Source organism: Bradysia coprophila, unplaced genomic scaffold (genome assembly GCF_014529535.1).
Source record: "Bradysia coprophila strain Holo2 unplaced genomic scaffold, BU_Bcop_v1 contig_415, whole genome shotgun sequence".
In the NCBI taxonomy this organism is placed as follows: Eukaryota; Metazoa; Arthropoda; class Insecta; order Diptera; family Sciaridae; genus Bradysia; species Bradysia coprophila.
The window spans coordinates 1,432,978-1,450,077 of NW_023503670.1; the positions used below are offsets into that span (position 1 = coordinate 1,432,978).

The 17,100-nt window shown below is 33.8% G+C and overlaps 1 protein-coding gene across 3 annotated transcripts in view; it reads left to right on the forward strand.

Annotated features, from left to right (window-relative positions):
* LOC119082332 (phosphatidylcholine:ceramide cholinephosphotransferase 1-like) overlaps positions 1–16,267 on the forward strand; it is a 36,812-nt gene extending 20,545 nt beyond the window's left edge. For 2 of the 3 annotated variants that reach the window (XM_037191839.1, XM_037191841.1), the window contains exons 2-6: positions 11,644–11,782; positions 11,849–12,059; positions 14,136–14,413; positions 14,480–14,658; positions 15,318–16,267. In XM_037191839.1, coding sequence (XP_037047734.1) covers positions 11,644–11,782; positions 11,849–12,059; positions 14,136–14,413; positions 14,480–14,658; positions 15,318–15,473 — 963 coding nt within the window. In that variant the 3' untranslated portion in view covers positions 15,474–16,267. Of the gene's footprint in view, positions 1–1,398; positions 2,246–11,643; positions 11,783–11,848; positions 12,060–14,135; positions 14,414–14,479; positions 14,659–15,317 lie in introns of those variants that run through there. The other variant, XM_037191840.1, reaches the window with a different exon arrangement.
* The last annotated feature ends 833 nt before the right edge of the window (positions 16,268–17,100 follow it).

Consider the following 17,100-nt stretch of genomic DNA (forward strand, 5'->3'; position numbering starts at 1 on the left):
GAATTAAGTATTCCTTGGTCATTAATTTTTTTAAAAATATTATTTGTTTTGTGGACTTGTGTCACAGCGCCTTCCTAACGTGGCGCTTTTATAGTGTTTTAAGTGTTTTAGAATAGAAGAATTGATTTTTTTAACTAAACTGCCCTAATTTCTATAAGATACTTTTCTCCACATTCACTCTTAATAACAGACCCTACTCCGCAAGGGAACGTCGGTCGATCGTTATTTTTACCAATGAAAGTACAGAACAGGTATGGCCGATCAGCAAATTCACCTTAAACGCATTCATAAATTATGTCAAAATAATATGTAAATGAGTGCGTTTGAGTGCGTAAATCAAATTTTTATGTCCTCCGGGCGAACGATCGACCATACCTGCCTTACACTTTCATTGATTTTTACTAATTTCGCTAATTTTTCAAGATCCTTTCATACAGAAACGTTTCTGAAGTGCTCAGTGGTAAACTCAGCGACTAACCTATTGACGTCTAGTGTACTAGTAACGAAATTAGTAGGAGTAGAATACCGGCGGCTCCCAACAATGTCTTAACCGGTAGGCCGTGTGACAGCTTTGAAACAACTACGGCCGATTTTTGAACCGGTTTAATCAGTTTTGTTTGTTATACACGTTTGACAATCTTTTGTTGCGGTTCAGTTTCGAACCTTCGCACTGGCAACTCAATCGTGTGGTGGAGAGTAAATAAGTTAACCATTACGCTATTGAAATGCATTCACTCTTAGCTCAACTTAATGTTTTTTTTTTTTGAAATGGTCCTTCCTAAGTTTCTTATGCAAATTACGCCAATGAAGTTGTAGTAGTTTTGGGAGGATTATGTAATGAAAGTGTAAAACAGGTATGGTCTATTGCGGAGGACATAAAAATTTGATTTTAGTACTTAAACGCACTCATTTTCATATTATTTTGACATAAAATGTGAGTGCGTTTAAGACGAATTCGGCGATCGACCATACCTGTTCTCTACTTTCATTGGGATTATGAACTTTACCAAATGAAGAGTGTTTAATGATCTTTTGCGAATGTTGGTTTTTTTCCTTTAAAACTATAGAAATGATTGTATCTCAAGGAAAAAGCATCAGTCCAATATACCCAAATCTTAAGCCAAACTTACCTATCTTTGTTAAGCTCTTACTACGTAAACTGATACGTAAAGAAGAGGAAAAACACAACAGCAACACTTCTCATATTATTTTTCAAACGGATTTACTTCAAAATATACACGACCACTGAGGGCGTATATAATCGTCTCTTAAGATTGTTATATCTTATTCGTGTGGATTTCAATCGGTACTACATTTATACCAAATAACTTAAGTAACAACTTTGCACTGCTTATACATACATACATACACTCTTCTGGTATGAATGTGTTTCATTGTCATAATATGCAGAGCCTATACTCGACGCACACAGAGTGTATATATTTGTAGCTTCGTCTATACAATTCGTGTTAATCTAATGTGTTTTATGTACACGAATATATACAGACAAGTGACTCGATATATTATATAGTTGTCTCGACATTCCGTATAGTCGTAGCCAGTCGACGATCATCTGCTAAAGACATCGACGGCAGTCCAGCGCGTCAATTCAAGCGTATAATCAGTCTTTTTAAACTATCATCCCGATTACAATGTCATTCATTTCGTGCTGTACGCCGAAACGATAATAACACCCAAAAGCGAAACGTTTTTAAATGCAAGAATGAAATTAAAATAACAAACTGAATTTGTGTTGTGTCGGAAATTATTATTTTGTTTTCTGTGACGGATATTTGTCGATTCATTTTTTGTGCATGGGATGGGATGCTGAACTTTGTTGTAAAAAAGAGAGATTTTCTTTACTGTTCTTCTTCAAGTGATGTCATATAATGTGTATAATGCTGGTTTAAACTGTGTCGTCTAAAAACAACCGAAATTTCATATTTTCTACACGCAAAATACAAAATATCCAAATTTTATCAAATATATCATTGTGTGCACGAAGAAGACAGGTACAGTTACTCAAAGTTAATTGTGAATCATTATACTTTCCGTTGTTGTTGATCGTGTAGAAGTTAACCAACAAAAAAAAAACGAAAACAATCGCAAAATTTGTGTGCAAAGATTTTATTTTTGTTTTTAAATGTCACCGAAAAACGATCGGCATAGAAAGGGAATGTTTAAACTGTTGAATGATCGATTTTGTGTTACATGCAGCTCAATGCAACGTAGAATGCAGTATGAAGTAAGATCACTTTTTCATTGTGAATTTATTTAATTTTGTGAATTCCGTTTTCTCGAATGCATCTTTTCATCCGCCTTATTTATATTGCGATGACTTAAGCAAAAATAGTTTCATCAGTTTTTTTCTTCTGTATTTACATGAAAGGAAACCTTGTATGGTTTAACTAATAATCGCGTATATATTATAAATCTTTTGTATATAACTGTATGAATGTGTAATTGTAATGTGCTTTTTTCATTGAAGCATTTCTACGGTATATGTATCGTGTTTAGTGGACTTAAACCGGTCGTCTTGAAAATTCTTGCATAAATAAAATCATATAAATACACAATGCTCATGCCATTCTCGGAAACGGGTGGTGGGACAAGGTGTTTTGTCTTGAATTCGGTTCGTGCGTCTTTACAAAAATAAATTTTGTTTTTTGTTGTGGTTTTTTTATAGACGAATTTTCTTGCCAAAATTATATTATTGGTTCTAGCATGAGCATGGGCGATATGCGCATTAAATTTATGTTTTGTTTGTTGATCATCTCGATCTATTTTTCATATTCCAATTGAATTTTCTCTTCGTGACAATTTTGTTATTTCCTTTGCGCGAATGTATATATACGATTTACACGCACAAATGCAAGCTATGCAAACAACATATATATGCATTCTTGCAATATTACCCGAGTGTAAGACGACTTTAGTACGAAATTTTATGAAGAAATTTTAATCACAGAACCGAACCAGGTCAATGACCTTTGATGAATTTATTTGTTTTCGCTTTAAAGCGATTTATTTTCTTCCACTGATAAAGTAGTGTGCAACGATAATATTAATTGCACATACGATTTTTCTGAATGGCAACAATATAATTGTCCAGTTGCATTAAGAATTTAATTAATGACAACAACAAATGTTCTACGGAATGTTTTATTCAAACAGAATGTCCATGGATTCTGTTCGTCATTTGTAGTTGTTGTTGTTTTTTTGTTATATTGTTCTTAAGTGCAACTGTACGCAACAATATCAGGAATGTCAACTAATTGTTTAAGCATTGTCTGACCGATGACGAGTTATTCAAATCGATTCCTTCATAAAATATTCATTTATACTCAAATCAGTTTTCCCGGGAGGAAATCATCGAAAAATATTTGTTGATCTTCAATTTCCTTTAATCATTTCTCATTTCGGCCTTCCATTGGGTATTTCTTCCTCAGAGAACACATTCAAACATTCAAACATTTCTGACGTGGTTTAGAAGGAAATATTTCTAAAACTAACAAGACATTTGATTACGGAAATTTGAAAATAGATTCAAAATTGGCAGAAAATAAACATTTTCCTCGACATATTCCGTTTTTAAAGATTTGTACGAATGAGTAAACTTATCGAAAAGTAGCAAAGTCCTTCTAGTTATTTTGGGTCAAATTTGCAGAGAGATCGTCCATAGATTAAGCAATAAAATCGAGTAAATATTTGTGGATTGCAAGGTAATTAAGGATTTATGAATACTTCGTCTAACTAAAATTAAATTATTTTGGAAATTAATTAATAGATCGTTGTATTGCTGGCTGGTAATGTTTAATTTAGATATTTTGAAAATGAAAACATTCGTATCCCGATGTTTGAGGATATGAGTCTAACATGTAAAGACAATTCAAAATCCTTAAATTCATTTTTTCGTTCGATACGTCGAATTGGTTTTTCAGTTATACACTCGCGGAAAAATGGGTGACGGCCGACATGCTTTCTGATTGGGGAGTTCTTGTGGTCTGAATTGTTTCAATGCATAAATTTCGTTTAACAAAAGGAAAATCTAGATTTGTTATTTTAGTTTTAATTCTAGATTTACGTTAGTTGAATGAAATTTTTGTGGAAACAATTTCAAAACACAACAACTCCCAATTCAGAACAGTATCCACTTTTCCTGAAGTAAAGTTCGATTTAGAAGTTAGAAGTACTATATTATATCAGGATTGTATGTGGGATGTCCAGTCCCTGTCGATGGTTTTTCCAATATCTTCTAGGCTTTCTTTGACCGTACTTCTGATTTTTAGTTCGCACATAATCGCATATAGGACGTCGTTGTTTTAGGGGCCGCTGGAATGGTTCTTTCTTTGCTCATTCTTTACAGTGAAACATCGCATATCCAGATTAAATCTGATTTAAAAAAAAGTCACAATTTCGCTTAGTCTCTTCAAATTGAAGACTTCAATTAGATTTGATTTGTTATCTTCAAAAAAAATATTACGAAAATCAAAACACTCTTTCTAAAAAAATAAATATATTTATCCGAGACGCAATAGGCGTATTTTTTATCATTTTATTGAGGCTATGTCTACATTCTAAGCGATCGACTCAACATACAAATAATGACCTTCAATGATGATTGTTTTTTTTTTGTTCTTGTTTAATCTTCAAATACCAATACATTGATTTTTTCTCTCTCTCGTCGAAATTGCTGCAATTTAATATTCTGAATAATTTGATTTAACATTTTTAATGGTTGAATGTCACACATATACAATAACCAGTACATACTAACGATTTTATGCATATAATTAAGCCGCCGATTTCCATACGATCTGAACAACTATACACTTTATACAAGTTTATTACATAATTTAGGCAAATATTTATTTGCCTATGAGCTGAGCAAGGTTTAAGTACGATTTATTCATAGAGTCTGACCTCTATTGCAGTTCTGGCTGCTACTAAATACTTTGCATAACTTTAATTTATGATAATTTATCAGAATTTATAAACTTTTTCTTCATGATAAGTAATTATAGATTCTACTTAGCAAATACCTACTTTTCCCCGTGTTTTTTCTTCGTCAACATAACAACGAACGATATAGATGCACTCAAATGCAAAAATTCGAGCATTTACTTGATTGAAAACTGAGTGGGCAAATAATTTTATGAAAAAAAAAAACTGTTACACTAAGTGCAGTTTACATTTTGTTTGTGTTTATAAATGGTATGTTTACATCGCACGCCCATCTAATTTATGATAAATTATTTATCGCCACACATTTTATCAGAACGGTCACAACATTATTAATTAGAATGTTATTCGCGTTCAGATTAGAGGGACTTTGTTTAATTGTATACAATGAGTCATCGTTGATGGTTCGTAGACATCAAGTCAATTAGAGTATCTAGCTCATCAACTGTCTGTTAAATAATTCATGGCGTGTGCGATAAGACTTGATCCTAGGCTTAGTTGTTATTTGACTCACCGATTTTCATTTGACGTGATGGTCACACAAATTACTTGTACGTGTACTATTGATTGTGAAGTGATGACATATGTAGAGTACAACGAATTTAGTATTATGGTCTACTATCCAGAGGGGCGTGACAGTGGATGTGAGTTGCATATGTCTGCTACAGTAAAGACTATCTGCAAGGCTTAAATTTTATGTACAATAAGATTAGGATTTTGACTTACATCCGTGTCATTTTCACCACTGCCACCCTTGAGAGTACAACTGAATTTATTTTCTAAGACCGGAACATTTCATGCCAGCTAGGGGAGCCGAAAATGTCAATTCAAGGGGTGAAAATTTACTTGAATTGACATTTCTTGTACTTTCAGCCCCCTTAGCAAGCACGAAAAACCCATTACGCAACACGGAAAAGTACTTTCGGTTTTTGTGCTTGTTACGTGAATGGTTAATTCATTACTCCGTACTTTTCGTTTCGGGAGAAGTGACGAATCAAGTTAGGAATACACTACTATAAACTAAGCGACGCGACGCAATTAATATTTCGGTTACAAAATCAAGCTCTCAATTGAAATAGAGTAAAATGTAGGTCTAATATTTTGGATTCATCCCAAGTCTACGCACAAATTTTGTTTTATTTTACGAGAAAATTTAATTTTAATCAATGTAAATTTCTTTACTCAGTGTAGAACATCCATATGGTTTGATAGCTAGATGAATATATTACGATGACACGTTTCTCCCGTAAAAATTGACTTTTTAATGAATATTACATTTACATTATTAAACACCCGCTTCAAAATTCAAATTCTTCAAAAGCTCTATGTGGATGTGCAAATTGAAAGTGTTATAGACACATCCATAAAATAGCAATTTCAGTTTTTTTTTCGTGATATAAAAGCAATTAAAAAAAATATTCAACAATCCAACTGATTAAACTTTACAAATTCTCGAATTTATAACTGTGATAGTGTTCGCGATAGTCCCCTGCATAGTGGTGATAAAACAAATGTCATAAACTTTGATATATAATATGAGTTACGCGATATTCTCGTATATATTGTTTATCGCAGCTCGGATTTAATAAACATAATCAATACAAACAAACCGATAACCTCCAAACTGTCACATTAATTGATGATTGTTTTATTTGGCCTCAGTCAGCTTAAAGATTAGTTTTGCAGTCGATGGTGAATTTTATCTTCGGCAAATAAATTTTTTATCTGCAAACGTACGATTCCACGGCGATACAAAGTCCGTGATGTTATTTCGGTACGTTGAATATCTGTTTTATATTACATCGACAGCGTTCAATTGTTGATATATTATTAGACCCGCACCGGCAATTCGCAACCAGTAACAACTAGATTCAACATTGAAACGGTGTTATTAGCTTTAGAGCTTATATAGACTTTGATATTAATCCGGTGATAACAATAAGCAAATTGAATGTACGGATTTGTTCCCAAATTTTAACGACTAGAAAAAATATTTTATTTGTGAAAACCTACGGGCGCACGACAGTGTTATTGTCGTGATGTATCACTACCGTAGGATACAACCGGTGAGTGCAGCTATCGGTAACAACAAATTTAAAATTAGAGTTTGAGAATTGAACCGAACCATGCCTGTTGAATATTATTTGTGCAAATGTACCCTCTACGGTAAGCTTTTACGGATAAATAAATGTGTGAAGCCGAACTCACTAAACTTTTGCATACGCCGCATAAATTAATACGAAAGTTATATTCTATCGAATCCTCACAACATCATCATCGTCAAACGATGAACATGGTTTCTATTTTTATCGATAGATTTACTACATGTTTGAAAAAGACTCTCGTGGGCAATATTTAAATACCCGTTTGTGATTTGCGAAACAGAACCCATTGACTAAAATCATAATAAATATCGCTTACGTATGGGTTATATGGGTATGTTGTTGTTTTGTGTGCTCCATACATTTTAATGTTACATCGAGCTAAGTGCACGCGCACTGAAACAGCGAAAAAGAAGTAGAAAAAAAATGGAAAACAAATTTCGATGGACGTAAACACTATCAACTTAATGGAATAGTTATAATTTCTGGCTAGGTTGGATGCCAACGAATTTATTTTGATTGCGCTGTACCAAAACGTTGCCGGTGTTTGATAAATATATCTTAAAATTCAAACGAACTAAGTATGTGATGATAATCGTCAGTGTGTATCGTTTCTCTTCTCTGTTGTAGTTTATAATACAAAAATGTTAAATTTTCTTGTCTGTTTTTTGTCGTTGTAAATTCATGAATTCGTCTCTCGCTTTGTTATGAAAATCTAACTGACGAAACACGGACCTTTGTGCTGAAAATGTATGTGCTTCGTCATAATATTCAGTGGATGACGAATTTGTTGGCATCGATACTTTTAGAAAAACAACTGCACATAATACACCGAAAAATCGTTTAATCTAATTTGTTTGTGGCGTGCAGCGTAAACAATGTCGGATTAGGGTTCTTAGCGTCAGTGTTCCAAACATTGTATGCATATCAAATTTCTCTCTTCCACCATTTTTATATATCCAAATCCAATAAGGGATTTCTGTGGTGATGTAGTGGGATATAAACGATTTTTATCGGAATTGTTCTTTTTCAAAACTATTAAGACACGGTATGTAAGTGGAATGTCATTGGCAATGACTCGCCACACATATTTTGGAATCTATTTTGTTGAGTTTCTAAGAACGAATTGAATGACTACAACATCGGAATTCTCGGAAATCAAGTACTCAGTTACGTTTCCCTTGGTGAGTACTGTGAACGTAAATGTTATTTGAAAGTATCAGTCGAGAATACCGCTTCGAATTGTATGCTTAATAAACTGAGTCACAACAAAATCCAAGAAGTTTAGATGATTATTCACTGACGTTTTTCACGTTGTCTGTAAAGCTTAAAATCTAAGCGATTTGTGTGTTATAAGCCTTTCTGAAATTCAGCCAGTTTTGTTGTTATTGAAAGAATGTGTCAACCGTTGACTGTTCTCTTTAATCCTGTTCTTAAAAAGAAAATGTTTATCAGTTCTCTAATCTCACTTTGCGGGTTGCTTTCTGTATATGTCTGGTAATCCCGTAATTCTCTTACAGATCAAGATTCCAGATTCTCACATTATTATTCTCGGTCAAAGAGTCAAAACATAAATATTCAAATACAATGATGAGCTAGATCTATTCATTTATCTTAATTCCTTCACAAGGTCCTCTTAACTTGAACAAAACAGTTAATCGCTTATCGTGTGATGGAAGTTAATCAAATGGAAACAGCTGAAGATCAACAAATTTTTCCGCTTTACAAAAATGTAAATAAGGTTACTTTTCATAATTTATTGTCTTTGCGTAAAGCGATTAGACTTCCATGTATTATTTGCGTTTGGTTTTGCTTGCGACACGATGAGCAAAGGATGAATAATGTCTTATCATAAGCAATTACAATTTGTTGATTTTGTCTATCTATTTGATAAACTATGGCTTCGTTTCAACAAGCTCCATCAATGATGCGTTGTATTTTATTGGACAAATAATAAATTTTTGTTCAATAATTACGCACATCACAAGTTTGTGTTACTAAAATTATTGATATCAATGTTTTCGTTTAATCATTGAGTCAAAAGTGTTAGAAGATCTTTTTGTTTCCGATATTTATCTAAAAATGATGGCATTGTGGTAATACTAGCATTTTATGACGATCTCCTGTTATCATCAAATAAATGGTAGATAAATTTGCAAAACTCGAATATGTGAACATGAAGTCCATATCTGAATCCGTTTCAATAATCTAATCTCAATTTTATTTCGCAAGTAGATTTCTTCTTCATTGACATTGAAAGATCGAATAAGGGGATGTGAACAAGTCTGTCACATACTTTTGTTTCCCTTGAGTCGAAAGTGGCATATTTCTACTCTACGGATGAAAAGTAAATTGACTTTAAAGTCAAAAGCATAGGCAAATAGTATTTAACATGGTGATAAAAAGATGAAAAGTAGAGTTTTCGTGAGAATTTTTTTGATCCGAGGCGAAGCCGAGGTCAATAAACACACGAAAACGAGACTTTTTATTTTTATCCCGAGTTATTTAATGGAAATTACATGGTCGAAAGACGTGCTTGAAACATAAAAAGTACGGTTTTTGATGCATGTAGCATGTAAATAGTCTTTACATGCGTCGAAAACCGTACTTATCATGTTTCAAGCACTTCTTTCGGCGCCCTCAACATGTAATATATATTACACACTTGTCACGAAGAAGTCGAGGCTTGTCGAGGCTTGCCGAGACTGATAGTGACAAGTGTGTACTATATTTTATCACATAAGCGAAAACGAGACAACAACATAGACCTGAAGTGTAATTTTTGAATTAAACTTCTAGTTAAGTAATTTTGACATCCGAACACCGCGCATATGTGATAAAATCCTTAACATAACTCGGGATAAAAATAAAAAGTCTCGTTTCCGTGTGTTTATTGACAAAAAAATTCACACGAAAACTCTACTTTTCATCTTTTTATCACTAGTCATGTAAAACTATTAAATGTAATTTTTTGAGTCATTTACTTTACTAGGGAGATAATAGTATGTTACGTCACCGTTTGTAAATATTTGTTTAGGCAAGTGAGAGGTTTGCGGAACGAGCCGAAGACGAGTGGAATAATCACGCGTGCCTAAACTAGCATTTACAATCAGTGACGTAACACATTTTACATGTTTGTGGACGGTAAGTGCATTTTCCCTGTCACAAGCAGTGATGTAATAGTATGTTGTGTTACAAGTATTGTAATGTTGATTTTTTCAGCACTAGACCTAAGTTTTCCTTACGAGCGGAGCGAGTAAGGAAAATTGGGTCGTATGCTGAAAAAATCTCATTACAATACGTGTAACGCATCATGTTTTGTGCCAACCGAGAATTGAAATAGACAAATGCACAAAAATTCAGAATTTTCATTGTAAACAATCACTCTTCGAATTTGATCGATCACGTTGCTTTGCATTTTTTTAAAACGAATGCTGTAATAACTCATACGAATTTCATTTCAACACTGGTTTGCGTGTTGTAATAAGCCATGAAAACGGGTGTTGTAATTTTGGACATTTCAATCTAGTTATCGATATTGAAATCCGTCGTATTTCAATTCTCGGTGGCACAAAGTACACTTTACAGTGCATAAGCATGTAATGTGGCCTTTCCTTCAATAGGCAAAACCCTGTACTTCACTCGTAAAGTAAAATAGGATTCTACATACGGAAAATAATTATGATATTTCGATGAGTAAAAGTACCTCGGACTGAAGTCCTCGGATCCGTTAACTCAGAAAGCTACTATTAATTTTTAAACTCGAAACCATTTTTTTTTTTTTGAAAAGAAGGTCAGACTATTAATCTCTCAAGAATTTTTATTGATTTAAAAGAAAAACATTCGATCCCTGTTCAGATCAGCATCATATGATTATAAAGTTTTCAAATTTCAGAAGCACAGCAAATTTTAACAAATTACTCAACTAAATGCGTTTATCGGAAATCGACAACATTCATTTATTTACTAATAATAAATAACCTTTAGACCACTAAAAATAACCACATGATTATACTAACACTTTCGAGACTATGACCAAATAAACATCTAGAGATAATAGCTATTACTGTTCATATAATAAATAAATTGTTCAGGCTTATTCTATTAGAATAACTCTTCACATTATTTTTTGTTTATTTTGAAAGAAAAAATGAAATGTTTCATAATGTATTATACAACCTAATTGGTATCAATCAACTAAAATCGACTTAATAAATAGGCTGATGTTGAAGGTGTCAGCGTAATTAGATCTTAATTTTCGTAGAAAGATAAATACTTACAATTGATAGTCTCATGACTTTGTCAAAAGAATTTTTCGCTGAATTGTTTGCACACATGTAAGTCATTACTTGTCACAAGTTTGGCTTTTTCATATACCCTGAGTGAGATATCAAAGGATAAAGCTTTTAAGAAAGTCGCAGCTTATCACTCAGTTTAAAAGCTTTTTCAATTATAGTATCACTTGGAACCAGAAATTCGAACTCTATAGGGTCGTATAGGACATAATTACTTTAAGATGCTTTAATTTATATTTTACAATTTTTAGTGAAACTAACCCAAAAAAATGTTTCTTTTGTAGGAAGTACCTGATGATAACTACGATTTGCCTTACCACCATCAAAACGACAATGGTGAAGCAGTCATGATAAAAATTGATGTACCAGTGCCTTTGCGTGAAGAACCCAGATTTCCGAAAGAAAAATGGAAAACATTTACCGGTAATAATGCTTTGACCATCGCAAAAAAATGCCGAAAATGTAAATTTATTTTTCTGCTTATTTTAGCATTCGTTGTTCTCGCCTCGAATATGATTTTAGCCACAGTCTCCCTATCGCTAGTCCATGAACGGTTGCCAGACCGGGAAACATACGGACCACTGCCGGACGTATTTTTAGACAATGTGACGCCACAAGACTGGGCTTTAGATGTTAGTGAAATTTTAATAATGATTCAAGTCAACGCTTGCATTATACTCATCACTTTTCATAAGCATCGGTAAGTCAGGACTCGATTTATCAGTAAATCAATTTGGCGCGACTGTGTATGCGTGATTCGGAGAACTGTGAAAAATTATCTTTTGATGCGTTTCCAAATGGATGAGTATCGTAGCGTAAATTGGCTGAAATGCATCTAACTGTGTGAAGAGTGTGTTTGCTTATAATCGAATAGGCAGAAATTTTGATTCTATTTTTGGGTACAGTAAGAGGTAAAAAACCAAGAACTAAATTGTATGACTCACCCACACTAAAACCTCTTAAAACAAAACTGTTTCAAAATCGACACATGCTAATTCGTACAGTTATCTATTATTTGTCACCTGATGCTTGCGTATAAATGTTTCCCTTGTCTCCGCTAATATATTAATTGAAATGGAATGACTTTACACAACAAGTCACAAAGAGTCTCGTTGACATATTTCTATTTATGAATTATTTTGTTCGCATTCAAAACACTTCATTGGGCTCTGCTGGTGTAATTTGAATAAGAATTTTGCAAATAATAACCCGCAGTTAATGTCGTTGTCGTAATAATAATGTATGGTTGTTATCGTCGTGGTATATAACAACTTTGTCAATTTAATGACGACAATAATTTTTTTACAAAAATTTCCATCTACAAACACAATTTTACTATTTCCATGCAGTTTTAGTATATTAGATAATCAATTTACGTTCATTCGATAACCTTAACTGATATTGTGCATCGAGGTTTGGTGCGAGCAATTTTAAAATTATTACTTTCGTCTCGACACAGCGTACACTATGTAACGTACACACACAAATACCCATTATTTGCGAGAAACTAGAACACCCATTAGACAATCTCTGAAACCATTTACCGCAAGCAAATATTCATTTACTAATTGAATTCACGATATGCATCTAAATTTGCATATTATTTACGATCGATGCCATACTACATTTTTATTGTACTTTGTATGTACATTCACTCCTGCGAGAACGTATTTTCAGAATTTTGTTATCTTTTTTCATGGCGCAAGCAAACTGCTCTTTAAAATTTCAAAATTACCTACTGGTCGTTACATAAATAGCCAGACCTAATCAGGTTCAGTGTCACAGTTCGTTGGGCTGATGAAGCGAAGTCGAGAGCGGAGTAAGAATGACCTGTGTTACTAAGAATCCCATCGAACAGAATGACAAAATATCGATCCAAACAACATCGGGTTCCTAATATGAAACAGAGTTAGTCTTTATTCACTTAAGCCTTCCAGTCGCTCTGATACGAACACAGTTATTATTTGTTGAGAGCAATGACCTCTTCATTTTTTATTGGACATGGAAGTTTGTCTGTGTCATTTTATCTTGATGAATCTCCTGAAAAAAGACGTTTAAATGACACAAAAGTCACAATGGACGGAGAAACGCTATTTTCGCAGAATGTACCTAAATAGACTCTCTGGTACAGTGGCCCCATTTTCATACTCAGGAATTTTAATACAGAGGCTGGATGTGAAAATGGAAGGAACTGCTTTTTTGTTGGGTATTGTATTTTGGTTGTTTTTGTACGATCCAATCGTCCAATCGTTTTGCGAGCTTGAGGGTGGAATATGGTGGTGCAATAGGTTGTGCGATGGGAGGATAGAACTTCGGCCAGTCCAAAAGAATGTTGTCGCTGTCAGGTAAATAACAGCGTTGATTGATTGACTGTGTGAATGTTAATGTCCTTAGTGAATGAAATGCCATTTCGAGGCTTAATCACCGGCGTCGCAACCGAAACAATCTGCGTGAACGAGGTGATGATTCGGACATCTTCAAATTTGTATAGGATTGAATCGCAATAGATCCGAAAAAATGCGTCCAGAAATTCCTTTCTTTGAACTAATGAGATGTTACAGATGTGAGCTCTATCAGAGCGTCTGACAGAGAAAGTGAATGAATGGATATGAAGTGAGTACGTATGAGGTGCATGGAAATGAGTGAGTGGATGATACACGTAACTTTTAAGTTCTTCAGATTTCCATTTTTAAAGGTAATTAGTCTAACTGTGAGACCGAGCGTCAGTTGACCTTAATAATTTTCACAAAATTTAACAAATTATCTTCTCTTTCAGATTCATAGTAATGCGTCGAATCTTCCTAATGATGTCAATATTATACTTCTTACGTTCGATAACCATGTACGTGACTGTATTACCCGTATCCAGTACCACATATTTTTGTAGTCCAAAATTATCGAATTCCACAACGCCATTAATAATTGCAAAACGAGCGTTTCAGTTGATGTCTGGTTTCGGATTGTCAATTAATGGAAAGCATACATTTTGCGGAGATTATATTTACAGTGGCCATACGGTTATGCTGGTGTTAGGTTATTTAACAATATCAGAATGTGAGTTTCATCGGCATTCGATTCGGAATGATTGTCATTTAACTGTGAATTTTAATGTTGTTTCAGATCTGCAAAAGCGTTTTTACATTTTGCATTGGATTGCATGGACGAACGCCTTTGTCGGTGTTTTGATGGTACTAGTCGCTCATGGCCATTACACGATAGACGTACTTATTGCCTACTATATTACTACACGCCTGTTTTGGGTATACCACACACTTGCCAATAACTGCTTCTTATTGAAGGTAATTCGTTATTCGTAATATCGGGACCGAATTTTACTTTCCGAATGAACCCTTCCTAATTGAGACATTATCGAAAGACCAAATTGAGTGCAAATTTTTACTGCATGTACGGGTTGTGTTCTGTCTCCCTTCCCATATATAAACTGTAAGCGAGGGACGTAAATAACTCTGACCTATACGCCTATCGTAAAACGGTCATTTTACTGGACATTTTGAAATTATGTTCATTTCGATGCAACGCCTGACCCACGTACCACGTTAATACACAAAACTTTCGATACATAACCCGAACATCATGCATTCCACTAACCAACGACAAATTGTTCCTTTCTGTTCTCTTACTATTTCCACCAAGAAATAAAATTATGACAAGACAACCAGGCACCAGCAAGAACATAATTTTCGAAAGGTGCTTCCTCGACACTATGATGAGAAACTTGTCTTTTAGTGAAATGCTAATGCGTTCGAATCTGAGTGTGAATCTCAGTAAAAACAATTTTGGTCTAATACTCGATTGTAGACACCTTCTGTAAGCATTATTATGCACCAGCCTCGGCACCAGCCAAAAATTCGGAAAGTAATAGAGAAATCCGTCTGCCACCCGTTCGACCAATTCAAAATAGAAAGAAAATTTTTAACGTTTCGTCTCTATTTTACAGCAAGCTGGACCGAATAACTATTTGGCCAGAGAATGGTGGTTCACATACTACAAATATTTCGAACGAAACGTTCGGGGCCAAGTACCGAATCACTTCGAATGGCCATTGCCCTGGCCGAGACGTTTCCTAACGAAAATTCCTAATCGTGAAAGTTAACATCAACACTCACCGCTACAAAAGTCTGACTATTTTTTAGGTTTACGAAGGCGCGCTTACTACTATGTTAAGAAGCTGATGTATGTATTCCGTACGTACATCGAAATTGAGTTGAAAAATATTTGAGATATTTTTGATGTGGGGTCTTATTCATTTCGGAAAAATGTTATTTGTATAGTTTTTTGTGATTGATCAGTTCTCTTCCCGTTAAAGTTTTTTTTTTTGTTTTAAAACATGTTGGCTAATAGTTGAAAGTAGAAAAGAAAAATTAATATTCCTCAGTTACGAATTATGGTTAGCAAATTGACAAGTGATTTTAGATCGGTTACAGCTGATATTAATTGATGAACGAAAGTGTTAGAGATAATTTACTGAAAAGAGTTTAATTATTTGTCCGGGATTTTTTCTTAAATTTTGTTTTTTGTTTTAATTTCTCCCTAAAATAGACGACGGATTCCATCAGATATTTGAACGACATAAAAAATTTCCTTTTTTGTTAAAATTAATTTTGTGAATCCAGATTTATACATTTTTCATTGTTAAAATTAGTGATTTGTATGGTTTAGCGCAATGTGTGCGTGCGCGTTCGTAGAAAGTGACAAACCTCAATTCTAAAAACAAAATAATTTAAAAATAAATAAATAAAAAACGTGGTTTTCGTGAACCTTCCACTAAATTTGCCTATCATATTCACCTCTAAACGAGCAAAATCAAACCTTGTTATGTATAACTTGTAAAAAAACAAAGAAATATTCTAAAGAAACGTTTTCTAACTTTTTCGTAAAACAAAAAAATTTATATTTAAAATGTTCTGAGAACGACGGACGGTTCGATAAAACAAAACAGAAAAATAAACAACTTTTTTTTCGTAACAAATTATAATTTTAAGTAAAAATAATGAACACAGATGCTAAACCTATGAAAATTTACCTAAGTAAGTCTCGTCAGCGCCTCCACAGAGTTCGAGGGCAATTAAAAAAAAACCTTCTCGGTTGGAATGGTTCCGAATCACCTGAATCAGAAATCGTCTCGATCGTAATCACAAAATTGGATTGACACAAAAACACTTCGAACCTAACCCAGAATTTTAGATTACTTTTACTACGATCCATTGTAGAACTCTCACAATTTTAAGTTTGTTTAACAGTTCTTACTTTGCCTTGTGTGGTTGCATCCCTTGCCTTCGGCTCAAACGTCACACTTAGCAAAATAAAAACTTAAAAACAAAGGATTTAATCTACTACTTCTAGTGTGTGTTTCATGCGAACATTATTACGATTTTAAAACGATCTGGTAGCCCTGGTTTGCTCATACTAAACATTAAATCGAGCATTCCTACTAGAATTGAAGAAATAGTCTTTCCCTTTCATTTGTTTAAACATTTTGCTGTAAGAGAAGACTATCCCGATCTCATCATTACTTGTCATCATCGTCAATAACAGATGCCGAATGTAATAAGGTTGAGTTGAGTCCTTGTGAAAAATTTAATAAAAGTCAGCTCTTTGCATATTTTGCCAAGCTACCAAAATTAAACAGGTTCAATCCAATTTACACCTAGAGAGAATAAATCGAATCAAAACTTCTCTGCGATTTCTTTTCCACTCGCAAAGCGGTTGTGTTTTGCTGA